Source organism: Eublepharis macularius, chromosome 17 (assembly GCF_028583425.1).
Source record: "Eublepharis macularius isolate TG4126 chromosome 17, MPM_Emac_v1.0, whole genome shotgun sequence".
NCBI lineage: Eukaryota > Metazoa > Chordata > Lepidosauria > Squamata > Eublepharidae > Eublepharis > Eublepharis macularius.
This window is the reverse complement of record NC_072806.1, coordinates 20,621,292-20,648,090: the sequence shown is the minus strand read 5'-3', so window position 1 is coordinate 20,648,090 and position 26,799 is coordinate 20,621,292. Positions and strand designations below refer to the sequence as shown.

At 45.2% G+C, this 26,799-nt stretch overlaps 2 protein-coding genes across 4 annotated transcripts in view; one reads left to right on the top strand and one right to left on the bottom strand.

Moving 5' to 3' along the window:
• The window catches only part of LOC129344790 (myeloperoxidase-like), a 46,141-nt gene extending 26,736 nt beyond the window's left edge, over positions 1-19,405 (top strand). The window contains exons 12-16 of one of the 3 annotated variants that reach the window (XR_008598412.1): positions 985-1,222; positions 2,159-2,360; positions 13,359-13,450; positions 13,733-13,817; positions 18,738-19,405. Coding sequence is in view for 1 of the 3 variants with exons in the window: in XM_055001678.1 (XP_054857653.1) it covers positions 985-1,222; positions 2,159-2,360 (440 nt within the window). In the remaining 2 variants the exon portion in view is untranslated. Of the gene's footprint in view, positions 1-984; positions 1,223-2,158; positions 2,361-3,186; positions 4,471-13,358; positions 13,451-13,732; positions 14,410-18,737 lie in introns of those variants that run through there. The other 2 variants (XR_008598411.1, XM_055001678.1) reach the window with 2 other exon arrangements.
• Positions 7,305-25,716, bottom strand: LOC129344902 (eosinophil peroxidase-like). Its single transcript, XM_055001818.1, has 14 exons — positions 25,622-25,716; positions 24,081-24,181; positions 22,710-22,787; positions 22,040-22,136; positions 20,002-20,177; positions 19,384-19,507; positions 18,543-18,672; positions 15,904-16,107; positions 14,472-14,787; positions 14,037-14,197; positions 13,419-13,671; positions 11,492-11,662; positions 10,517-10,754; positions 7,305-8,032 (listed from the first exon to the last, which is right to left on the bottom strand). The coding sequence occupies exons 1-14, from the start codon at positions 25,714-25,716 to the stop codon at positions 7,834-7,836; spliced, it is 2,343 nt and encodes a 780-aa protein (XP_054857793.1). The 3' UTR covers positions 7,305-7,833.
• Between the last annotated feature and the right edge of the window lie 1,083 nt (positions 25,717-26,799).

The following is a 26,799-nucleotide window of genomic DNA, read 5'->3' as shown; positions in this document are numbered from 1 at the left end:
ACCTTACACAGACCACCGGTCTGTCAAGCTCACTATCATATGCTCTCACTAGTAACATTTCTCTGAGGACTTAAGTCTTTGAAAGCTAGTGTGGTGTAGTGGTTGAGTGATCTGCGAGCCCCAGGTTCGCATCCTCACTCTGCCATGGAAGCTTGCTGGGTGACCTTTGGGCCAGTCGCACAATCTCAGTCCATCCTACTTCACAGAGCCATTGTGAGGATAAAATGGAAGGGCGGAGAACAGAATGTAAGCCTCTTTGGGTTCCCATTGGGAAGAAAGGTCGGGTACCAACGAAGTAAATTAAGTAATAAAATAAACACGTAAAGTAGAGGTCTTTGATGTCACCTGCTGACTTTGATTGAAGATGGCAAGGATTCATCCTGGGTCCTTCGGCATATAAAGCAAATCCCTTACCACTAAGCAGGGCTTTTTTTCTGGGAAAAGAGGTGGTGGAACTCAGTGGGCTGCCCTCGGAGAAAATGGTCACATGGCTGGTGGCCCCGCCCCCTGATCTCCAGACAGAGGGGAGTTGAGATTGCCCTCCGCGCCGTGGCACGGAGGGCAATCTCAACTCCCCTCTGTCTGGAGATCGGGGGGCGGGGCCACCAGACATGTGACCATTTTCAAAGGTTCCGCAACTCCATTCCACCGTGTTCCAGCTGAAAAAAAGCCCTGCCACTAAGTCCCTTATTATGGGCAATTTGATGCAGAGAGATGCAGGTCTCTTTCACTGGAGGTCAGCCATCCATCGTCAGGATCAAACATTCATCCCTATCTGTCCTGATCTCTTCAGAGCATATCATGTAGCAAAGAGTCGGCATCCCAAATTAACCACATTACTGTAGCTTGCCTTGCAGAAGCACTGCCTTTACCAAGGAGTCAGTATTATTCACTGGGGCACATCCCTTTAGGAAAAAGTCAGATTCTTCTTGAATGAAAAAGGGGGCCCCTCCTCACTCACTGATCTCTGTTCTTGCTGCACAGCTTATAACGCTTGGAGAGGCTTCTGTGGCCTGTCACGGCCACGCAATGAAGTTGAACTTGCTGCAGTTCTCAGAAATCCAGCGCTAGCAAAGAAGTTCATCAAACTTTATGGGACACCCGAGAACATTGACCTCTGGGTGGGGGCCGTAGCTGAGCCCTTAATACCCAACAGCAGGGTTGGTCCTCTTCTGTCATGTATCATTAGCCACCAGTTCAAGAACCTCCGTGATGGGGACAGGTGAGTGAATACGAAATACTGGAAATCACTGTGAATTGGTTCAAGGGGAAAGGAGCGACAGCACGGCCAAAAGGGGGGGGAAACTGAAAATTTCACAAATTGTTGAGATTTAGTGGGCTCCTAGCTGACAAAATGAGATTGCGTGGATGCGTCCACATTAGTCCAGCACCCTTCCCTGATTCTGCATGTGTGCCATCAAGTCGCTTCCAACTTACCTTATTTATTTTTTATTTTATTTTTTGCATTTGAACCCTGATCTCCCCACACACAGGCTCAAAGCAGCAAACAGCAATCAGACACATTAAAATCTATTATATATAAATTTCATTAAAACATACATTACATTATACGGTGACCCTATTAATGAAAATGTCCTGTCATTAACAGACTTGATCAGATCTTGCAAACTGGAGGACGTGGCTTCCTTTATTGAGTCAAACCATCTCATTTTGGGCCTTCCTCTTTTCCTGCTGCCTTCAACTTTTCCTAGTGTTATTGCCTTTTCCAGAGTCTTCTCCTGATGTGATCAAAGCCTCTGACTACAGCTGTATTATTCTGAAAATGTTCCCCAGTAAATGCTTCTCCAACTCCATTCTCTCCCCCTCTGCATACACACCAAAGCATAGCAAAGAGTCCAGTAGCACCTTTAAGACTAACCCACTTTATTGTAGCATAAGCTTTTGAGAACCACAGCTCTCTTTTTCAGAAAGCTTATGCTACAATAAAGTGGGTTAGTCTTAAAGGTGCTACTGGACTCTTTACTATTTTGTGACTACAGACTAACATGGCTAACTCCTCTGGATCTAGCACCAAAGAATGAGATTCCACTCATAGCATCACTGTGATATTTTGTTCCCCAAAAATGGCAGTGACCCAGGCTTTCTGAAGCAAAGTGAGGTGGTAGAACATGAAGCAGCTTTTCTGTTTCCTGTCTAGATTTTGGTGGGAGAATCCTAGCGTATTCACACATGACCAACGCAGGACCCTCAGTACAGTCTCCTTGTCGCGGGTCATCTGTGACAACACCAACCTCAGGGAGGTACCCAGGAACGTTTTCCGGGTCAACCGATACCCTCGAGACTTCGTCAGCTGCAATGCTATTCCTAGGCTCAGCCTCTTCGCCTGGAAAAAAAAATGAGTGAGTATGGGATTGGGGTTGGGGTCCTTTATGCTTTACATGCACCTGAATTTGCACATGGAACAGAAACCTGTGAGGAAAACAAAGATAGACTTTTGCCCCATGGAGAAAAGGCCCACTTTTCTTGAGTTAATATGTTTAAAGCATAACAAGTCCCTGCCCAGAGGAACTTACAGTCACTAAAGTAGCTGAAAAGAGGAAGGAAAGGAGTTGGGAGGAGGGCGTAACCAGGGAAAGATGATCTGCTTATTCCAGTTCCACATAATCAGACTTAGAGCGGAACTACAAGTGACAAAAGGCACAGGTTGGACACTTGTCAGCTTCCCTCAAGTTTTGATGGGAAATGTAGGCATCCTAGTCTTGTAGCTTGGCTCTCTGACTGCTGTCCAATGGACTTTTCAACTGTCACTTGTCCAACATTCCGCCAAGCTGCCTACATTTCCCGCCAAAACTTGTGGGAAGCTGACAAGTGTCCAACCTGTGCCTTTTGTCACTTGTAGTTCCACTCTTAATCTCAGTAGGGAATGATGATGAAAGGCTCATGACCTTGAAGTTACTTGAAATGGCACGGCGTCATTATAAAGAGCTGGCTGCCATCTGCTATTTTTCTCCTCTTGTGTTTCTTAACAAACGGCTCATGATTATTTGCACATCCATCCCTTCTTCTCCAAAACTTTTGACTACAGCTGAAATCAGAATGTGGTGAGGTATTAGTAGTTGCTGTTGATGACACTGGCACTAGCCAATAGGTGATCAAAAGAGCGGCTTGCAGGATCATAGTTTGAATGACTTCACATTTTGGGTTTTTTCCAAATGTACATCACAGAAAGAAGCAAGCTTAGGCAAACTGATGTCATCACAATATGAAGAGAATACAGACATGAGCATTCAGGGTGCTCAGAATTGGATCCAATCCAGTGGGAAGTTGACGTTGCACAAGCTCCATTTGAAACTAGTGGGAACTGCTTATCTTAGAGCCGAACTAGATGGGACGTATTACACGAGTCTATACGAGTGGCCAGATTCGGTTTTTTTCCTCACCTTCCTGTGTCTCTTTTACCCCCAATGAACTCATGTCCGTGGCTCTGCTCTGTGCCCGTGTCAGCAAAAAAGCGGTTTACATTGGCGAGTGTCTGCGGACCATATCATTGAGTCGCTGTTGGTGATTCTATTTTGCTTCTGCTTCCCTTTTCCTGCACAGAAAGGCAATAGGGGGCAGGGGATGGTTACAGGGGACGGTTTAAGCATGCGCACACTGGTGGTGCATGATGGGATACCACTCCTGTTTCTTGGAGGAGCACAGAAGAAACCTGTGCCAGCATGGACACAGGATCAAGCACAGTCTGGCTGCACTGGCAAGTGTACAGGAAAACAATGGGAGACACATGTAAGTTTGTTTGCATGTTGTTCGCATGTCATTCGTATCGTGTAGTTCGGCTCTTAGTTGTCCATCCCTGATGATGGCTAAATTAAAGCTCCATGTACAGAGGTAATCTGCCTCTAAATACTAGATGTTGTGGGGAAAACCATCACTGGTAGATCTTTGCCTTTATACCCTGCTTGTCATCTTTACTAAAGCTTCTAGCTGGTCAGCCTTCGGAAGCAAGCCAGAACTGCTGGACCTTTGGTTGCAGTCAGCAAGACTCTTTGTAATGTTCTTTGCCCCATAATTCCCAAGGACAACATTTCATACGCAAAGAACATTTTTTCCCGTTCTTGCGGCTGCCACTGAAGAGCTGCCATCAATCAAAAGCTGGAATTGCTACACTCAGGAAGCTGCATTTCACTTTGATGCCTCTAGATCCCTGCCATTGCAAGCATTCATCCTGGAAACGTTGGGGTGAAAGAGCTCTGACCTGCCTGGCTTATTGCTGCAAACGGACAGATTGAAATTGTTGCAGGATATATCCTTTCCACATCTGTCGAAGTTACATTTCTGAAGAATGGTTCATTGGTCGCTTTTTTCGAGTGCTTTAGCTACTGTTGTAATGCTCTCTGCAGTAGCCTTCCAGCAAAGGAGGCTATAGAAATCTAAATAATAAAAAAATCAAGATCCAGTGCAGAAGCTGTTTACCTTTCCCACCCAACCGTACTGCTGCACGTTTAGGAATTTCAAAGTCATACCTTCAGAGGGATAATAGATAGGGTTGCCAGGTCCAGCCTGGGAAATTCCTGGAGATTTTGGGGTGGAGTCTGGAGAAGGCGGGGTTTGGGGAGGGGAGGGGCCTCAGAATGGCATAATGTCATAGAGTCTACCCTCCAAAGCAGCTGTTTTCTCCAGATGAACTGATCTCTCACCTGGAGATCAGTTGTAATTCCAGGAGATCTCCAGCCACACCCTGGGGGCTGGCAACCCGAATAATAGAACTTAGATCTAAAGTCTGTTTGCAAAACTGGTTTAACCAGCAGTTTGGGTTTAGCAACAGGCTCTTCATTAGTGTACTCATTCCATAAGCACACTGAGTCTGAAGTATTGGAAGTTTTATTTGAACAAAAGCAGGGCCGTCTCTGGCCTCTGCTTACAGCAGCCAACAACCAGAAGGGAAAGTGAAATCAAACTACAGCACAGGCTTTTCCATCCTAAGGGATCAGGGCAGGGCCAGATCGAGGGGGGACAGGGTGGGTAGTCTGCCCCCGGCGCCACCAGGGAGGGGGCCCTGGGAGCAGCTGCGAGCTGCCGGGAGCGCACGGGCGGCAGTGCAGGCAGCCTCGCAGCCTCCTGCGCTGCCTTTCGCCTGCCCCACAAGCCAGGGGGCAGATGGCTTGCCATGCGCCCCCTTTCCTGCAGGGCAGGCAAAAGGCAGTGCGGCCGCCCGCACCATTCGTCTGCCCTACAGGACGGGGTGGCTGGGCACCCCGTCCTGCGGGGCAGGCGAATGGCGCGGGCGGCCTCACAGCCCCCCATGCTGCCTTTTGCCTGCCCTGCAGGACAGGGCACGCACAGCAAACCAGCCGCCCCCTGTCCTGCAGGGCAAGCAAAAGGCAGCACGGGGGACTGCGAGGCCGCCCGCGCCACTCACCTGCGGGGAGGCAAATGGCACGGGTGGCTTCCCAGCCCTGCACGCTGCCTCTGCTGCTCCACCCTGCGTGATGACATCACCAAAATGATATCATCATGCAGCGCTGGGAGTGGTGTTAAAACGGTCAAACCAGGGGGGGGGGGTCTGGGGAACCCAGACTCAACACTTTAAAAACCTACACATCTAGAGAGACCCTCGGGGCATGCTGTAAACATTGTGCTGCTTAATGTCAGTCCGGTGGGCAAATAACAATGGAAGACTTTGGCTGCTGGTTGGTTGTTCTGTGAAATAGAATGTCAGGCTAGATAGAACTTTGGTCTGCAGAATAGTTGCTCATGCGGAGAATCGGTTTTATTCCTTTCTTCTTTTGGAAGCTGAAGACCAACCCTCTTAAACTTCAGTTTACTGAAGAGAATTTCTCAGATTAATTCCAGATTCGCAATATGCATATTTCCCAATGTTTTCCAGTTCCTTCATTTCATTTGCATCTTTGCCCGCGTCTTATTGACTGAGATGTGCAAATGGACCCAAAGTGGTCAATATAATAAGGCAGTCGAGGTAATTTTATTTATTTATTTAAAACATTTCTATGCTGCCTTTCTACCCAAATAGGGTCCTCTAGGCAGGGACCCATAATTTTACATACAACTGCATGAGGATGATTTTTTTTTGTCGGTGTTCGTGGTACATATCATATGTGGCCGAAGAGCCACAGTCAAATAATCTTGATGAAATCTTTTTGCATTGCTTTTTTGCAATGTTTTAGCATCAGAAATGTGAAGGCGGAAACAAATATCAAAGAATGGAAAGCTATAACAAACTGCAGTGAGCTCTTTGTAAGTTTCAAGATTTTTTTAAAAAAGAAAACCAACAAAGTAACAAAAAATCCCTGCTACTTCAAGTCCACTTTGGAAACAAGACCAGGTAATTTGAAACTCCTGAAGCCAGGCAGAAATGTGGGAACATCCTCAGTTTCGACAGAACAGATAAATAGAAATTGTATTTTCTGTTTCTGTGATAGATCGGCTTTTCCTACAAGCAGGCACCCAACAAATTCATGAACAAATCTACGCTTCTCTCTGAAACATACCTCTGAAAGTCTAGGCTTGTGCTACCCAGCCAGCTCACTAGCTCTTCACCTTGAGGAACAGTAAACTATGATCCCACAAACCATGCATGATCTATCCTCCATCTGTGCCCCTGATTTTTAATTTCTAAAAGTGATGCACGCTGGTATTACCAAAAGAGAGGTCTCTTTGTGAGTTGGGGGGAATTAGCAGCAAGGAGAAGGCAGCGAGAGGGGTGACTGAGGGATCTCCGATTGTCCCAGCTAGAGAACTCTTTCAGTGACCAGACAGATGTTTCAACCAAAAGAGGGGATTTTTATTTGAAAATAACAAACAGCACACAACACACATAATACGCATTCAGAACTAACCAGAAAGAGAGTTTGAGGGACTGGGTGATATTTACCATCCAGATATCTGGGAGAAAGGAAGAGTGTTGAGCGGCCTGCGCGTCAAGGCAGAAGGACTTGAACGGATGGACCAAAGCATGCACAAATCATATGGCGGAGGGGCAGCCTAGTTTATACCATGGATCCTACCCAGGGGCAAGATTGCATCTTCTGCCCCCCAAACAAAGACTTGAGTGGTTGTTCCCAGGGAGGAACAAAGGGTTGAGAAGTTGTCTCCGAGACGAGACAAAGAGTTGGCAAACTGTCTCCGAAGTGGAACAATAAGTTGGTAAACCATCTCCGGGGTGTGACAATGAACTAGGGGGGGGGCGTTGATTAGGTCTTCCCAGGTGGAACTAAAGTTATCAATTATTATTGACAACCCATGAAGTGGAGAGATGAGGCTATCAGTTCCCTGAATTTCCTAAGAACAGGAAAGTGGTTAAGGGGAGATCAATAGACTGTGTTGCATTGATTAATTCAGGAACTCTGGGAAGGCCCTATTGTAGCAGGAACCTTAGCGAGCCTCTGGGGCAAGGGAGGGAATGAGCTGGCCTCTCCCGTCATTCCCCACATTTCATGTTCCATCTCCCAGCCAGGATCTGGCTTCCATGTTTCTGCCTGCTTGGGCAGCACCTTCCATGTTTCTGCCTGACTGGGCATTCGTTTTAATGCTCAAAGCATATTTAGAGAAGGGGCTTATGGCATAATCATAAGCCTTCTAATGTTGTGGGGGCAAGTCTGACCACTAACAACTGGGGTTAACCTCAAAAGGGGGGAAAAGTTGCTTTATCCAATCTCAGGTGTGCAGGGTTTGTTTTGTCCATACTGTGCTGAGGAAAAGTCATTCTGTACATATAAACAAGTGCTTCAGATATTCCTCAGGTTGACTTGGGAAAGCCCATTCTGTGGTTTAGCCCTCCTGAATTATGTCAAAAAAATAGAGTCAGGGTGTAAACAGCTGCTTCTTTTGTCCTTCCTTCACACCCATGTCATTCTATTCTTTCCAAGCTGACAAGTCCAGTCCTTTGATTCGTCTGCAGTTCACAAAATCTCTGGGATACTGATTCCTCTTGAAGATGTCCATTGGCACTTCTTTGATGTGTGTGTTGTCACAAATTATGCGGGACAATGAAGCGCTGCTAAGGATGCGTCGTTGCCGACGAGTGAAAACACCACGGTTCTCCCACCAGAATCTGAAAGCAAAGAAAATACAGTACAGGAGAAAGAGGGAGAGGTTAACTGGCTTTAACATCAAATTCCTTAATATTTATAACTCATTTCACTGCCAGGCATGGAGAAGGCCAACTACAACAGATCACACAAGATGTGGTTGACAGACATGCTACCAAGCTCAAGCTTCCAATATATCTCCAAACATGACCCAAGTTTATATTCAAGCTTATGTCTGGAGTCTATGAGATAGAAACTTGCTTTTCAAAAATGTGCAAGCAAAACAAGGTGCTCCAGAGTAGACGCAGAATACGGCACCAAATACTGCACTGACACAAAGGGTAGAAATACACATTACTGACTACTTAGGAATGCTCATGTGAACCTCATTTCACGTATCCCTCCTCCAACTTTCCATGCACCCGCTCACACAGTCACACTTCAGTTTGCTCCGCGTGAATACATTCACGCTTTCAATATCAGTTCCTCCTCAACTGCTAAAAGTATCCCAGTTTCCCCCACCTCCCACCTCCATTCATTGCAATGTAGATCTTGACACTTTCCCACACCTTAAAGAAATGCAAATTGGCAAGTCAAAGGAGCCTACAGTACTTGTTCTTGCAGAGAAAACAGAGCTTGAATTTGTGCTCTGGTCTCCAGACTCACTCACAGATGCAATCACACAAAGGGAGCTCCTCTGAAAGCGGCATTCACATGTGCCAAGCAAGAACAGCCTGCACGTGAATTAAGGAGGACACATTCCTGCACTTGAGCGTCCCTAGGGACTTACTAATACATATTTCCATCCAAAACAGCACACTCTGTCACTCTGAAGGACAACTAGACGAATACTGGCGACTGTTAGGGAATGGGCAGATGTGGTGCATTTTGTTCTTAAAATGTTCTACAAATGTAACCACTCAGGAAGCATCCCCTTGTGGACAGCAGGATGCCCACAGTGTTGGGAGGGGGGCTTCCACATGGCATTACGCTTATGGCGAACAGGATCTGTGGTACTCTCAGGACTTTCCCCATTGAGCCGGATCAAAGGATAAAAGGAGGAGGATGTGCAGGGCCGTCCCCATCCATGTGGACACTCTGACCAAAGCCAGTCTGAGGCGGGGACTGAAGCTGAACTTCGCCTTCGAAATGGCGCCATCTCAAGCGTCTTCAAAATGGCTTTGAGTCTCATTGAGAAATATGGGACTATTGAGGAAGTCAATAAAGGTATCCTGTTTCACTCAGTGGCCAACTGGTTGCCCCTGGAGGGTCAGCGAACAAGACAATTATGTTGGCTTTTGAAACTGGTATTCAGAGGTTTGCCGCTTCTGGTTGTGGAAGTATCTTTTAATCACCATGGCTACTATCCATTGAAGGACCACTCCTCCTAATGCCTCTATGCTACTAGCCATCACTATCTCCACTGGTAGTAGATCAAGATGGAGTAGCCATCTTTGTCTGTAGCAGTAGAAAAGAGCAAGAGTCCAGTAGCACCTATAAGACTCATGAAATTTGTGGTAGGTTAGGAGCTTTCGTGAGACACAGCTTGTGTATCTGAAGAAGAGAGCTCTGACTCACAAAAGCTCATGCCCCATCACAAATTTTGTTAGTCTTATAGGTGCTACTGGACTCTTGCTCTTTTTTCAGTGAATTCCATCATTTAATTATCAGTTGAGTAAAGAAGGACTTCCTTTTGTGCGTCCTGAATCTATTGTCCATCAACTTCACTGAATTCCCCCAGAATTCAAATATTATGATAGAGGAAAAGTTCTCTTCATTTGATCTCTTCATCCCATGTCGAGGGACACCTCTCACTTCTATAAATCCTCCCCCAGGATTCAATAAGCTTTGGGGGATGTAAGCAAGACAACTTCCTCATCTCCCTCCGTTTTTTCCTTTAACTGACTTCTAACACTTTTAGGTGGGTAGCCATGTTGGTCTGCTGTAGATTTGAGTCCAGTGGCACCTTAGAGACCATCAAGATTTTCAGGGCATAAGCTTCCAAGAGTCACATCTCCTGAAGGGACCTTACACCCTGAAAATCTTGTTGGTCCCTAAGGTGCCACTCGACTCAAATCCTGACTCCCAATCACTCTCCACGTTCCACATCTAATCCACATATGAATACACCTTATACCTTACTAGACCATCCGTCAAGCTGGAAGTGCCCCTCCAGGGACTCAGGTAGAGGTTGTTCACATCACCTGCTGCCTGGTCCTTTTAACTGGAGATAACCAGGGATTGAACCTGGGACCTTCTGCTTGCAAAGCAGAGGCTCTTCCATTGAACCACAGTCCCTCCCTATCAGGCCATGGAGGGTGGGCGGGGTTTTTCAGTTAATTTGTATTTTTCTGCATAACCAGGAAGTCCCTTAAGTATGTAGAAACACACATACACACCAATCTTGACTGTGGGCAGCCTAGTTTCACTGCCTTCGTAAGTGGACCAAGTCACCTATTTTAGCGATGTTTATATAAATCTATATGAGACGTTGGATGCCAACCCACCTGTCTCCATCTCGGATGTGTCGAAACTGCTTTCCAATGAGACATGCAAGGAGAGGCCCCACTCTTCCATTGGGAACAAAAGGTTCTGCCATTGACCCAATCCAGATGTCAATATTGTCTGGTGTCCCGTAAAGGTCAATGAATTTCTTGGCCAGTTTAGGGTTGCGCAGCACAGCGGCAAGTTCGGCCTCATTGCGTGGCTGAGAGAGGCCGCAAAGCCGCCTCCAGGCATTGTACCCTGTGAGAACAGAAAGTGGCTTTTATTCTGGCCCCTCTTTGGATGCTAAGCACATGGGAAGTACAGTGGCCAAGCGAAGAAGAAGAGGGGGCCTCCTCTACTTTTCATGATTGTACAGAAGTGGGAATTTGAGCTGGTACCAGTTTTCTTCCCTCTGCATTATAAGTGGTATTTTCAAAATTCTTTCTTCCTCATACTGTTTGTGCTGTCTAGATTCCTCCAGGGAATATTTTTTTGTTTTATTAATAGGATTAAAAGCCTAATAAACGGGTAGGGAAATAGAAGAAAAAAGTTTTGATCTGGCACTTAAAAGAAAGTAAAGTAGGTACCCGGCAAACCTCAAGAGGGAGGGAAGATGCCACCATCAACAAGGCCCTCTCTGTAGCCAGCAGCCACCTCACCTCTGAAGATGGCGGCACAGAGAGCACGGCTTGTGAGGCAGATCTTGGTTGGGGAGATGGATAGTATGGGAAGATGTGTTTGCCTCCCTTGCCCTCTCCTAACCAGAGGAAAAAGAAAAATTCTACACGTTTGGACTTTGGAAGAACAACGGTCCACAATTATATCTGTAAAAGTATTATGGAAAAATCATGTACCAAAAATTTGTGTGCTTTCTCTCTCTCTCCCCCCGCCCCCATGGAGCTGATTCTAAAAAATTCTCCTGGAACTTCCTATTGCTCAGGAAACTGGATGATTGCGGAATAATTACAAAGCCTGTAAGACTGCTAAGGAGCTACCTGGCAGTCCATGATCTCTGCCCCTTTGCAAGTTCAGAGCTGCCAGATCGAGGCCTATTTCTTCTACTTGCTCAAAAAGCCGGTCTTGTAGTTCCTCTACCATCATTTGGCTTTGCTTCATTAGCTTGGAATGGTCAGCCAGAAAACCACGGAGAAGAGGGTCGATGCCACCTGAAATGGAAAGGAAACAGAGGACGCAGATAGCTGCATCAGTCCAAAGCAAAATCCAGAAACGAAAGGTTGTATTAGGACCAAGCAAAAATAACTCAAAACTGCAGAACTTTTCATGAGCTTGGATGTTTTTAAAACAGGAGCAGAAGACACTCTTTCAGGCCGTATCACTTGTGTGTATAAAGCCACACTGGAAAAGACAATAATGCTAGGAAATATTGAAGGCGGTAGGAAAAGAGGAAGACACAGCATGAGATGGCTTGACTCAATAAAGGAACCCAACAGTCTGAAAGATTGGAGTATAGCTGTTAATGACAGGAAGTTTTAGAGATCATTAATTCAATCCATCTTTATTAAAACGGTCCTAGACCACCATAAAACATAACAGCAGTCATAAAATTCAGGAGCTCAAAGTAAAAATTATTATAATACATGAGATGAAAAGATACCATGTTGGGATTTTGTCAGTTACTTTTATACTTTCCTTAACCAGCAAATTTTATAGGCTGCTGCAAGGATGTGACTTGATGGCACATAACACATACACACATTGGATTGGATCCAGCCTAAATTGTCCATCAGTGGAACGGAACTTCCTCGCCAACCACTGATGTCCATAAAATACTGCTCCTGGGACACAGGACCCAGAGTAACAACAGGGGGGGGCAGTCTGCAGTTGAATAGGGGAATCAGTGGAAACTACCAATTTAATCAGGATCCAACCCAATATGTGTGAAGTCATTTGAATAATGCGGGTGCTATATAAGTATTGTTAACAGATTGGTTCCCTCCTGAAAATCGATCAATCAGAACTATGTAAAATCAGCTTCCGTAGCACACTTCCAAAACCAGGAATACATCCACATATTTGGAAACTATTGTTACAAAACAGCATCATTTGCAACTGGACTGGCTTGTCCACATAGGATAATCCGGCTGCAAATGACTGCTATAACGCAACAGTAGCACAACGTCCAATGATGTGTGGATGCAGCCCAGATTATATTCAGAGCTCAGCCCCAGATAGGAAAGGTATGTCTGGACTGAGTGCAGTGTGAGCATTTCCTCTAGAGCAGCCCCACTTTTCTAAAATTATTCTTGTTAAAGGAGCAATGAAATTGACCACTATAAGAAGCTTCTGTTCTGGTCAATTTCATTTGTAGAGCTTGAGGGAGGACAAAAGGACTTCACAGTGAAGACATTACTTTTGTCTTCACTGTGAAGTCCTTTTGTCCTCCCTCAAGCTCTACAAATGAAATTGACCAGAACAGAAGCTTCTTAAGGAGCAGTGAAATTGACCACTACAAGAAGCTTCTGTTCTGGTCAATTTCATTTGTAGAGCTTGAGGGAGGACAAAAGGACTTCACAGTGAAGACATTACTTTTGTCTTCACTGTGAAGTCCTTTTGTCCTCCCTCAAGCTCTACAAATGAAATTGACCAGAACAGAAGCTTCTTGTAGTGGTCAATTTCACTGCTCCTTTAACAAGAATAATTGTAATTAAGACCTTGCCTGTGACGAGGCTCCCGCCTATTACATTTATTCATGTTCCCAATCAGTGCTAGCACTTGAGCAGTGCTAGTGCGAAATCCCCACTAACCTAGAGAAATAACAATGTGTTTAAGGAAACGCTTCTTAATGCCCAACCCTGTTCATTCAAGGCTGCATTCTGAGCCTGTTCTCTCTAACTTTGTAAGGATATTTCTACATGGATGTCCATCGCATTGCAACAACAAAAGCAAGGATCCCACACTCACCTTCCCGTATGATTCTCCACGAGGCACAGAAGGTGAGATGAAGAGGTACATAGGAATAAGGAACCAGTGGTTTGAAGTCTTCGCCCAAACGGGACACCAAGGGTGGGATAGAACCGTGGCCAAATCGGAAGGCAAGGGAGAAAACATTTGCAACAGTGGGATCAACAGTGTCATCGTAGCCCTTATACAATGGCAACTGTTTATTAAATACATTGCCCAATACCAGGGGTAGATAGTCTCTGAATGTGATAACCTGCAATGGAACCAAGGATGTATTATTATAATTATACTGCTCTGTTCATTGTGTTTTTCAGAGCAACATAAGGAAAGAATTACCGAGAAATATCTGCCCTGAGAAGCTTACAATATAAAACTTGAACAGTGGGGGAAACAAGAGAGGTGAGAGAGGAAGAAAAGATGTTAGAGTGTCAGAAGAGGTCTGAGCAAATGGAACTATGTGGAAAAATGTGGGTGGGGTGAGAGGAAACGGTTCACAGAAGCAAGCTCCTCCCCTAGTCTATACATGAGAGGGTGTGCTTAGATAAATAGAATTTCAGAGCAAAGCTACCTGCCAAACGAAGGCAGAATTGCCCTCTGGGCCAGGTGGAAAGAGAATACCTGATTCACAGCTCCGATGATCTTTCGGGTTTCTTGATACAACTTCTCTCCATCCCAGTGAGGATTCAGTCGCTTCAGCTCCGTGGCCAGGCGATTGTGTTCACGGACAAACAACGTGTGGATGGCAGTCAGTCCTAAGTTTTCGGTCACTCGCTTGTCCCCTGCAAAATGTAAAATACCGCTCACACTGCTTCTACTTTTTTGCATTTCCCCCCAAATTCCAGGTGATTTAAGTTTCTAAGGAGCCAGCAAACTAGAAATCAAATTAATTAACAGTTTCTATGATGCTTTAAGAAACCCATCTATCTCTGTCTGATTTGTCTGCTGAGTAGACCTTGCTCCCAAAACAGTAAAGTTGACAGAATATGGAGTACACTATTGATGCTATGGTTATGGTTTTAAAAAGAAAAACATAATGACTTGGCCAGGACCTACCTGCTATAAAACAAGGGATGTTGTCTGTCTTGTTTGTGAACAGACAGAGGCTTTTGGAATTGTTCTCAAAGGGCAGCAGCCCCAGCCCCTTATCTGTGAAGTTCTGGTTGAGTGCCATTAAGCCCAGACAGTTTGTTCTGTTCCTCAGACTCTTTGCCAAAGGCTCTTCACTCCCGTACACCATGCTTGCGTCCAGGAATGACGTGATTGCGTTGATCTGCTCACGAACTAATGTTGTAGGATTACACACCGGGGCAGTCCGTATGAAGGGCATGCAGAATCCTGGCCCGCGTCTTCGTGGATCTCCAGGAGGAAACTGTCAAAAACAATCAATCCAGTCATACTGAATCAAAACATGTCACCTCTACAGACATGTTGTGTGCTTAAATTGGCTGAACTGTTCTGTCCCAGAAGGCTGCACATGATTTGTCGCCTACACACCTAGCATTATAATTTGCATTCCAAACGTATGGAACAAAGGCCAAATCCGTTCTTCCTTCCTTCCTTCCTTCCTTCCTTCCTTCCTTCCTTCCTTCCCCTTTGTTGGAAGAGGAGGACTCAGCGCTGTCCCTTTCCTCAGGTTTCAGAGGGGAACAAACTGAAGAGTTAGAAAGATAGAGAGGTCAGGGCACTCTGTTTACTGCTCACACTATTCTTTGATATATAGATTGCTATTCTCAGGATTTCCTCCTGACTTCCTCCCTCTCACTTCTTCTCTTCCTGGCTTTGTTCCAGGCAACACCTCACTCCTTCTTCTTCCTCCATCTTGGCAGCATGGATGCAGGCCTTGTCCTGCCCTTTATGCCCATCCTTAGAGTAGATAGGTAGTTAGGATCTATCTCCCCTCCTTTCTTATCAGAGTATGGAGTTCCTACAATAAAGAACTCTTATTTCTTTTCTAAATATAAACCAAGTGTATGTTTTTATTATTTTCTCTCCTGCACACACACCAGCTAGCAGAACCAGCTCACAACTATCTATAATCACACTTCCTCTGCTAAATGATAGACTCTGCTGACGGCCCAAACATGGAATCCTTTAATTAGGTTTCCGGGGCCAACGTATGATTTATTTATCACCCTTCCCATCCCTTCTTTTCCTATTTCTATTCTGTACTTTTTGTTCAACAGGCCCACCATGGAGCTAAAAATAAGACATTAAAAGTATCCTAACAAGAAATGCTAAGAAATAGCCAAAACAAAATAGCCAGAGTTGCTAGCTTTCAAAAAAAAATCAAAGTGGCTAATACAAGTCTCTTTTAATCTCTCATAGTAATTTTTTTTAGGTTGCAAAACTACTCCAGAAATTAGGGGCGAGTTGGGTTGGTAACATCACAGGCACTACCCAATAGGCATCCTCTCATTTCTTCAATGGTTTCAGAAGTACTTTTTCCCTTCCCCCTAAGAATCTCTAACGCAGAAAAGTCAATTACCTGAATAGGAAAGCATGGGGGTGCATAGTTGCAACTGGTGCTACAGTGGGATTCTTTATTCTCAATGTTTGTCTGCGTCATGGGTGCTAAATCCATGTCATGGTCAACCCACTGACCCCACTGCATGAAAGCTAGAGAGCGTTCCTGGTCATCTGTGATGTTCTCATTGGAGGTGGCTATGATCTCATTGGAAACTTCCCGCACCTGTGAATAAGTACCCAAGAGTTAAGTCTAGCTACAGAGCCAATGAAAGCAGCTCCATCCAATCCCACCCCACAGACAAAAACAAGACATTTTACCTTGAAATATGATATCCATGCCCTACTGGCACATGAGGTCTGAATTTTATGTTCACATATGAGTTTCAGGTGCATAGCTGTGTTAGTCTGTAGAGTATGTGCTATCAAGCTGCAACCAACTTATGACAACTCCAATATGGGGCTTTCAAAGCAAGGGAAGAGCAGAGGTGGCTTGCCATTGCTTTCCTCTGCAGAACAACCCTACTTCCTCAGTGGCCTCCCATCGAACTACTGAACAGAGCTGACCTTGCTTGGCTTCCGGGAATGGACAGCATCGGGCTAAACCATGCCACCTTCCCTCCCTTAGTCTTTAGAAGTAGAACAAAATTTAAATCCAGTAGCGCCTTAAAGAGCAACAACATTTTCCAGGGTATAAGCTTTCAAGAGTCACATCTCACACTTCATTGGTCTTTACGGTGCTAGTGGACTTGAATGTTGTTCTACATGACCTTATGCCTAGTCTGGTCATTGGACCATCTAGCCCAGCTCTATCTAGTCCAGCAATATGGTCTTGATTCTTTTCACGTTTTGATTAAATATATTTGTTTCGCACTGCCACTAAGGTGTGTGAGCGGGAGATAACACAGGACCAAACTACAAGCGACACCTGACACTAGTTGGACACTTGTCAGCTTCCCTCACGTTTTGATGGGAAATGTAGAGGCAAACGACAAGTGACGCTTGACACAGGTTGGACACTTGTCAGCTTCCCTCAAGATTTGATGGGAAATGTAGGCAGCTTGGCGGAATGTTGGACAAGTGACAGTTGAAAAGTCCATTGGACAGCAGTCGGAGAACCAAGCTGCAAGACCTACATTTCCCAACAAAACTTGAGGGAAGCTGACAAGTGTCCAACTAGTGTCAGGCATCACTTGTAGTTTGGCCCACAGTTATTTAAATGAGATCCCATGTTTCCTGGGTGGAAAAGGGAGAAAAATACTCTAAGTCATTGCACATCAGGTTTTCATAAGGCACTGTGCCACATTGGTTGATTAGGCTCACTGTAGCCTGCACTTACTCCAAAGAAATCCAAGATTTGGTTAATCTCATTTTGTCCTCACAGCAGCCTGCTAGTGGTTGTCCATAGCCAGTCAAAAGTCTTCATGGCTGAATGGGAATTTTAACCCAGGCCTTCCTGAGCCAAGTCTTGTAAACACTTATCTATTGCCCATAACTGGCATTTCCACACAGTCCATCATTGCTGTATGAATGGACAAACCTGTCCAAGACCACTGATTCAGCTAGTGGGATGAGCAACAGCTTTACAAATCTGCTAAACGTTTATTGAACAAACAGGTACATTTCTAAAACTCGTGACTGCAAAGATATCCACAAGATACAAGATATTTGTATGATCATTGTAGATCAAAAAGCTTTGATTTGGGGGGCGGGGTTCAGATTCTGGATTGCCTGTGAGCAGAATGTTAAGCTATTTAGCCCAGAGGGTTGGATCCAGCCAGCTTTTTCACTCCACCACCCAATTCCCCTCCTTACTGCACCCTCCATTTCACATGACATTTTGTCCAGGCAGATAACATGATGCCCAATATAGGCTTTTTGGCTGTCACAGGGCGCTCCGTCCTCCCTTTTTCCTCAACAGAAAAGCTGGTGGGATCCAACCCAAGGTCTTCATTGTTCCAATTAAAGAAGCAAATCTGATTAGAGTCGTGCGATGATGGCAGCTATCCTGTTGTCCACAAAATATCTCACAACGGGTTCCGCTCCTCATACCTTTATTCAAATCTAGGCTAAAGTCCCTGTTCCCCTGAGTGTTTGAACAGCAGTTAAACTTGTGATGATTTTGTAGTGCTGTTGAAAAGGAAATCTGTATTGTCAATCGAGAGCCAGTTTGGTGTAGTGGTTAAGAGTGTGGGACTCTAATCTGGAGAACTGGGTTTGATTCCCCACTCCTCCACTTGAAGCCAGCTGGGTGACCTTGGGCCAGTCGCAGTTTCTTGGAGCTCTCTCAGCCCCACCCACCTCACAGGGTGTTTGTTGTGGGGATAATAATAACATACTTTGTAAACTGCTCTGAGTGAGTGTTGAGGCATCCTGAAGGGCGGTACATAAATTGAACGTTATTGTTATTATTATTTTATTTTTAATAGTTCTTTTCCATCGATGTGACTCTTTTATTTTAAATGCTTGCAAGTCACCTTGAGAATGTTTTCAAGTGAAAAGGTGCAGTATAATTTTAAAACAATGCAAATAAATGGAGATTATTCTGGGGGCTGCCTGAAGGAGAACAAGGCTCTAATGTTGTTCTAAACAGAGCTCCACCTTTCTAAAGACATTGAGTTCAGTGTAACTCTGCCTAGGATGGCATTGTTAGGAACTTACCAACGGGAGAGGATATCCATTATGAAGTTTCCCCTGAAGCAGGCCCTGCGGAAGAGACTTCCCATCTTCATATTCAGCTGGTAGCCAGCGGGCATAGCCGTGGTTGGAGGCTCCAAAGTGAGGGTGTTTCCTAGGACAGAAAGTGAGGGAAATGCGTTTGGAATGCTTTCCCTGACAGATCCCTCTTTCCCACAGGTCCTGAGGCGCCGCTTGTGTCTGAGGTACAGAGGTTCCCATTAAGGATGAAAGGCCTGAGTGGCACCAGCCAAACCCTTAGTCTGTGAGGCATGCTGTGGGAGAGAGAGGAGGCCTGGCACCTCTGGGCTCATTTCATGGGCAGGCAAGGGTAAAAGGAAGACAGGAAAAAGCCCCTCTCTGCAGATCTTTAGGAGGTAATGCAAGGCTTTGTTTGCTCACCAGGGCTTTTGATGGGCTTCAAAGACCAGGCATCTTTTAGGAGCAGGGGTTTGTTATTTTATTCTGGTTTCAACTTGTAATTATTATTTGGTGTAGTGGTTAAGAGCGGCAGGACTCTAATCTGGAGAGCCAGGTTTGATTCCCCACTCCTCCACTTGAAGACGGGCGACCTTGGGTCAGTCCCAGCTCTCTCAGAGCTCTCTCAGCCCCACCCACCTCACAGGGTGATTGTTGTGGGGATAATAATAACACGTGGCACAAACCGCTCTGTGTGGCATTAAGTTGTCCTGAAGGACAGTATATAAATCGAATGTTGTTATTATTACAATATGCTGCCTTGAGTCAAGAGGAAAAGCGGGCTATGAATATTTCAATATGTAACTAAGTAATTGCCCTTCACTCCGCCTTGAGTAGAGCTCTCTACCTGTTGTTGCATTCTCCGGTGATTGTCCGGTAGGGGTTGGTCTCTGGACATCTCATAGGCCTGGTGAGATAGTCACATCCAGTGGCTCTGGAGATAATTTCCTTCTCTCTGTCGCTGAGCATATCTAAAGCATAAATCAACCAGAAGTAAATATTATCAGACTTTTCCTTCAACTTGGGAAAGGATGTCTGGTATTTATAGTTTTTTAAAAAAGCAATAAAATTTACATTGGAGGGGGAGGGGAGAGGCAGAATTAAATACTAAGTTACATTTTTCTAGTGTTGTTGCTATAAAGATTTCTGCAAGACCTGTGGATTATATGTTTTATAGACAGGTGGGGTATCAATATTTTAAATCAATGAAACATGTACCTGTGTTGTTATTTTTTTGTGTATTTATTGACGGCCTTTGTGATCTTTTTTCCTTTGCTGCTCCAGCCATTTGACAGGAGTGGCATATAAATTTTCCAAGTAAACAAGCACACACGGGTTTCTTTGCCTGAACTCCATATTCCTTTGCTGAAGAACAGCTATTTTTGGAACCTAACAGGACTCTAGTCCTTAAAGTCCTGCTTTTAAAAATCAACAATGAAAGCTTTCACTCAATTAATTACAATACCTGTGATATTGAAGTGCCGGTGCCAATATTTCTCCAGTTTCTTTTGGAGGAGGCTGAAAATGGTCTCCTGGTAAGCAGCAGAACGGATCGCAGTCCTGGTCCCTGCTACTGGCTCCTTTAAATGTTTCAGAAAATCAGATGGGCTGGCATTGCTCTTTTTCAAGTCTTCTTTTGCTCTGAAAAGTGGAGGAATTAGGAATATCAGAGGTGTCCACCTGCGTTTATTTGCATGATGCCTCTCTTTGTCTGATCTGGAAACTTCTGATTCCTCCTTCTCTTTCTGTGCCTTTGTTCTCTCTCTCCTGCTGGTCTTGCAAGAAAGTTCTGCAGAGCTCTCCTGTGCAAGGTTGCAAGAGGCACGCACGCCCTTACCCCCACTCACGTGCAGCCAGATTAGCTGGCCACAGATGTTTCTGGTGTTTTTTTTTCTGTGACTACAAAAATGCAAGGGAATGTGAATCAACTTCTATAAAAATAAATTTTAACTTCTGCAGTATACTAGGTTGAAAAGTGTTTCACCATATGTGATTCCATGGTTTCCTGACTGCAACTTTACTACAAATAACTAGCAAATATCGCCAGTACTAACAATGGTATTCAGAGGTTTACTGGTATTCATAGGGAGGTTGTAGTCATCTTGACTAATAGCCCTTTGTGGACCTATTCTCCACAAGCCAAATCTAATGGCTAAACTACACATAACATATTGTAAAGCGTTGGGTCCAGGTTCACTGGAATCACTTTCCCTGCAGCTGCACAGTAGTTGTACGGAACTAATTTTCAAAAGCAATTCAGGAGCCAGATTCAACTCAGGACTGTAGTGTGGTGGAAGGAAAGCCTTCTGCCTTATCTCTTGCATCATTTTCCTGAGCTGAAATTTATCCTATTTTGGAGCTGCACCTAAAGTACCTTGTGCATGTACAACTCCAAAATGAAGCAAATCATGTCCTTTGGGGAAACCTGCAGGTTTGCAAAGACTTAACCTGCTGCTGGCTGTATAGTGTAGATTTTTTTATCCACACAGTGGCTAGCCCTTAGATGTTAGGGGCTACCTAAATGTGAATGTGTGATGGCCACTCCTTCACTCCTACGCCTGACCTGGATAGCTGAGGCAAGCCTGACCTCATCAGATCTTAGAAGCTAAGCAGGGCCAACCTTGGTTAGTAATTGAATGGGAGACCTCCGAGAAAGAATAGGGTTGCAGAAGCAGGCACCTCTATTAGTCTCTTTCCATGAAAAACCCACTACGGCTTGTCATAAATCAGCTATGACTTGACGGCACTCTCCACTACCATCACCACATATTTACTGTCAATTTTCACAATTCTTCCCATATATTTATTTGCCTTATAAAAGTCACATTTCCCCACCCCCCACACACACACACTCTTCCTTCTCTGGGGATCCTCAACTGGAAATGTATGGCAGTGGGTGGTATTGCATCCCAGTGAAGTTTCCGTTTTGGAAAACTCACATTCACATTCAGGACCTCTTGGGATACAGGACACAAAGTTCTATGAGGAAGATTCACTGATGAGCCTGGGAGAGAGCCAGCTCGGGGAGACTGTTTTGTCTAATGCAATATGAAGGGAAGTCTATAAAGTGCAGAACGCAACAGAAGTGCAAAATGCAGAGTTTTGACTTTAAAAATCGAGGATCTCTGGATAAAAGACACTAGCAAGTTACAAGTTGGACTTTTACAGGTGAAGCCAGAGAGAGCTGAATTTTCAAGCCCCGTCTTAAAACATAGTTTTGCTAGTCAAAGCAGTGCAATGTTGGTTGGTTGATAACCTGACTTTGGACTGCCTGCCTATAGAATAAGAATGATATGGACAGAATCTTCCTTCCAGCACCTCTAGCACCATGTACTCCCTGTTATACCCATTGCTTCTCTCTCCCCACTTTCAAAATGTGCACTGTAAGCTTCCCAGGGCAGGAACTGTTTGTCATTTGATCACATCACTATGGAAGGCATCTAGCATACCACTGGATAAAGACAGAAATCCCATTTGCACATCTTTACAAAGGGGAACCTCACCTCTCCCGTGAGAACTTGTACGCTTCGTCCACCATCTGCTTGGCTTCTTGAATGCTGCTCCAAAGAGAAGAAAGGGCGAATTTCTCCGAGATGGACACTTTAAGAGAGAAGAGGGACGAGGTAGAAATAAGAGGACAATTTGGAGCAAATCTGGGGAGGCAACATGCTGGGAATAGTTCGTAGCAGCTCATCCATTAACTAAGAAGACCCTGGTCCAAATCTAATCTCTCTACCATGAACTTAGGTACTTCTTTACACATAAGGAAAGCAGGAAGCCCCAGAACTAAAGGCAAATGTGCACATTTATTTATTTATTCTTAATTTAAGATTGTGAAAACAGTGCAGTAGTGGGGAAGTCAAGGCAGAGCCAAACATTCGTGTAGAAGCAGCCAGAGAGGGGTTATTCTTAGCATCTGCCCCCTGCCCCATCACAGAACTCCCCTCCTTTGGAAAGCTGAATAAACTCTTCTATCCCCTCCAGAAATATATCCCAACTCTGCAGTTCTTCACTTCAAAAACTGTTGACCTGAAAACCAAAGCCGAATACTGAAAAACTGTTTTTTCTCATATGCTGTTTTTGTTTTTAAAGAGATACTTTCAAGGGATCTTTCTAAAATCCACAGCAAATACTATACAGCCGTGAAATGGCAAGAAGAAGAGGGGAAATTACCATCTGGTGAACATTTGGATGACGGCATGAGAGTCAAAACCCCCCAAAGGCCCAGAAAGGCAAGCGTTTGCTTCATCTCTGAAAAGAAACATAAAGAGATTGGATTGGTCTGCTGCAGGCTTCGACCTCTTTGACTGATGAATTAAAGGAATACTTGTCTGTTTATTTGGAGACTTGCAGGGACCTGCTCCGTTATTTGGAAATGCAAATAATGGCATTTCCTTTCAACTGAAAAGCTGCCAACTGTAATTCAATCTAAGAGTTAACAAAGAAGACACAGATGTCATCGGTTTAATTGAAGAGAAATTTAGTCAGCTCTTTTAATATACTTATAAAAGTGATTGAAAGGAAGATAAAGACACCGGCAGGTTGACTTTGCGGGCAGTGCAATGGAATCAAATATCGGTAGGTCAACAGCAGATAGAAACAAGACCGTGTGCGAGACCACTGAGCATTGGGATGCAGCCAAATTGAACCTCATTGCAAAATAAAACAGGAAGACAGGTGCAAGTTTTTATTTGCACTGATTTACAGCCATCTCAGCCCTTTGGCATGAGGATCTCAGTAGCCAATATTTGGAAATATACCTGGCTCCAAAGCTGGACCCTTATAAAACCTATCAATAGAGCCACCCTTCCATGAATTTCCTTGCTTCCACCCCAAAATGAATCCCTGTCCTTCCCTCATTGACAGCAGGACCTCCCACACTCTCTGTGGTTGTCATATTTCTGTTCCACAATTTTTCCAAAAAGCTAGGGATAGCATACTCCCTTCCCTATTTATCCTCACAACAACCCTGTGAGGTAGGTTAGGCTTGTAGATTGGCCATCCTCCAGGTGGTGGCTGGAGATCTCCTGGAATTACCACCGATCTCCGGGCAAGAGAGATCAGTTCCACTGAAGACGACGGCAGCTTCAGAGGATGGACTCTATGAAATCAGATCTTTGCTGTCCTCTCTCCCCTCCCAAAATTCTACCTTCCCCAGGCTCCTTCCCCAAATATCCAGGAATTTACCTAAGCGAGACCTGGCAACCCTAGCTGGGAAAGAGCAGCTGTCTCAAGAGCAGCTTCATGGCAGAGCGGGGAACGCAACCCAGGTTGTCCAGATTCTAGCCTATCACTGTAATTGCTACTCTGCACTGACTCGGTGATTATCCATCCCCTTAGCTGGGGCTGCTGCATTGCATGCATAAGGCCCTAGGTTGGGTCCAGGGCATCTCTCATTAAAAGCATCAGGTGCAGGGTGATGTGAAAGACCTCCAGCCAGGAGACCCTGGAGAGCTCCTGACAGCCAAGACAGCCAATGCTCACCTGGATAAACCAAGGGTCTGACTCATGTGTCTCTTGATAGACAATAAACCCCAACCTTACCTGCTATCCTGTACTCCAAGCTGTAGTGTGTGCCGAGCTGAGTGACTGAATCTTTTATACTCTCTGATGAGAACTGTGGGCAGGTACTTCCTGAGGCTATTCTAAGGGGGAGACTCCAGGATGATTTGGGCCAAGAGGAAATATTTGCTGCACTTTTCCTGGATCAAATAGAGGGTGCCCATTTCCTTGTTCTTAGTGGTTGAAAGGTCATTTGATGACAAAGGGGGGGAGAAATGAAAGACAGGCCTATCTTTGCCTGGCAAGGATCCACACATTGCTTAGAAAGGAGACAGCAGCTGTGTCTATATGGAAAAAGGCAATAGTTACAGGGTTGCCAGCTCTGGGCTTGGAAATTCCTGGAGATTTGGGGGTGGCGCCTAGGGAGGGAAAGGACCTCAGCAGGGTATAACGCCATAGAGTCCATCCTCCAATCCAGCCATATTCTCAATGGGAAGTGATCTCTGTAATGTGGCAATCAGTCGTAATTCCAGGAAATTACATCCCACCTGGAGGATGGCAACCATATAATATGCATCCCACACACCACAGGGCAGTAGGTCCATTATCCAGCATCAGATCCCCAGAGAGAGACGTCTTGCTCCCCAAAAGATCCTAATCTCCATCCAACTCTCTCTGACAGGGATGTCTCCAGCTTCTTCTGGATCCTTTCAAACCAGACTTGTTTGGGGAATTGTTTGCAGAAAGCCAAGCTACAAGTGACGAATTACACTTGTGGAGCACAAGTGAATGGCAAGTGAACAGGGAGTCTGTTCACTTGCCAGGCAAGTGTAATTCGTCACTTGTAGCTTGGCTCTGAGTCAGTTGAAGGGTTGCTGGGCATGGAGGTTTCCCCCAGTTACAACTGGTCTCCATACTACAGCGATCAGTTCCACTAGAGAGAATGCTACCGTAGGAGGAGGAACTTTATGGCGTTATACTCTAACTGAAGTCCCTAACGCCCCCAGCCCCACCCACCCCAAAGCTTCGCCCCCAAGTCTCCAGGAATTTCCCATCCTAGAGTTGGCAATGCTAGTCAGTTCTTATGTTATAAAATCCCAGTGACTCATATGGCCTGGGAATTCCATGCATGGAACTTAATATAGTTGCTTGTGGGCCCTGTTTGGTTTGGGACCATGGTGTGTAGGGAGGTAGACTTAAGTTCAGCTCAGAACTCTTGTCATACATCAGGTCAACAGGGCCTGGGACCTTTAAACATGGTCACCTGCATATTTAGACCTTTGTACATTGTAGACCTTTAAACATTGTCACCTGCATATTTAGGTTTTGAGTGACTCTTGAAAAATGATTCTTTAGGTCTCTTTGGAAGGAAAGTTGGCATGGTAGAGCCGGATCTCATCAGATCTCGGAAGCTAAGCAGGGCTACTTCTTGGATGGTAGACCACCAAGGAGGACTCTGCAGAGAAAGGCAATGGCAAACCTCCTCGGCTTCTCACTTTATGTATTCCACATGTGTAGTGATTCAGGATCCCAGGTGCCCACCAATGATGGGCAACCTTCCAGCAGCTTGCCTGCTTACCCACCGGTTGCCAGTGACACATTCTAAGCCACCTGGCAATCGCCCACCACCGGCAGACACCTCAGCCACAAGCTCAGTGCAAGTGCTCTGGGCAGACATGACAATGGCTGCTTCCACACACATTAGATAAAGCACTTTCAATGCTCTTTAGTGATCATTTGGAACTGCGTTTTCATGTGTGAAACAAAAAATCCACTTCCAAAGGATTGCTAAAGTGCATTCAAAGTGCATTATCCAACGTGTGTGGAAATGGCCAATGTCTCTTCCAGAAGTGACATCATTGCGCTGGCTACAGGGGATGCTCTCGCTCTTTGTGCACAATCGATTTTGGCCCCAAAGGGGTAAAGTGCAGAATCACTCCTGCACCAGGCATAATGACATCACTTCCGGAAGTGACATAATCACATAAATACCGGGAGCACACGCGTGCAAATTGTGCATGTGAGCAGGGATTTTCTGGGGAAAGAGGTGGTGGAACTCAGTGGTAGAACTCAGGACCGCACAATGATGTCACTTTGGGTTAGCTGGAACAAGGGGGGGAGTTTTTTAAAGCTTACATCGCCCTTGGCAAAAATGGTCACATGGCTGGTGGCCCCGCCCCCTGATCTCCAGACAGAGGGGTACAGAGGGCAATCTAAACTCCTCTCTGTCTGGAGATCAGGGGGCGGGGCCACCAGCCATGTGACCATTTTCAAGAGGTGCCGGAACTCCGTTCCACTACGTTCCTGCTGAAAAAAAGCCCTGCATGTGAAGATGTTCGTTCCAGTGAGTACCAGTCCCTCCCATCCGGGAAGGTATAGGGATCTGGCAACCCTAAGCGATCTAGTCATCATAGCCAATACCAAGATAAATTAGTTCTGCAACTAAATCTAGAGACAAATTAGGAAAAAAGCACAGTGGGTTCAATTCTAGCACTAGATAAAAGCAGAACTAGCTCAAGGGCAAGTGGATTTGTTTCTAATATAGGGTTTTGCCAGACAACACAGGCCCATGAGCAGTTGCATGGCACGGGGCAATATTTTGTTTATTTTACAAATAAATAGTTTCTAGGACATCAGCAAAGCAGCTGAGGAAAGCTCTATACAAACTGGAATCCAGGGAGTTTCTGAACTGTGCCAGTGGGGCATAGAACTAATATTTGCCCTCTGCATCTGAGCGTGAGGAATTTTTCTGTTTCCTTGG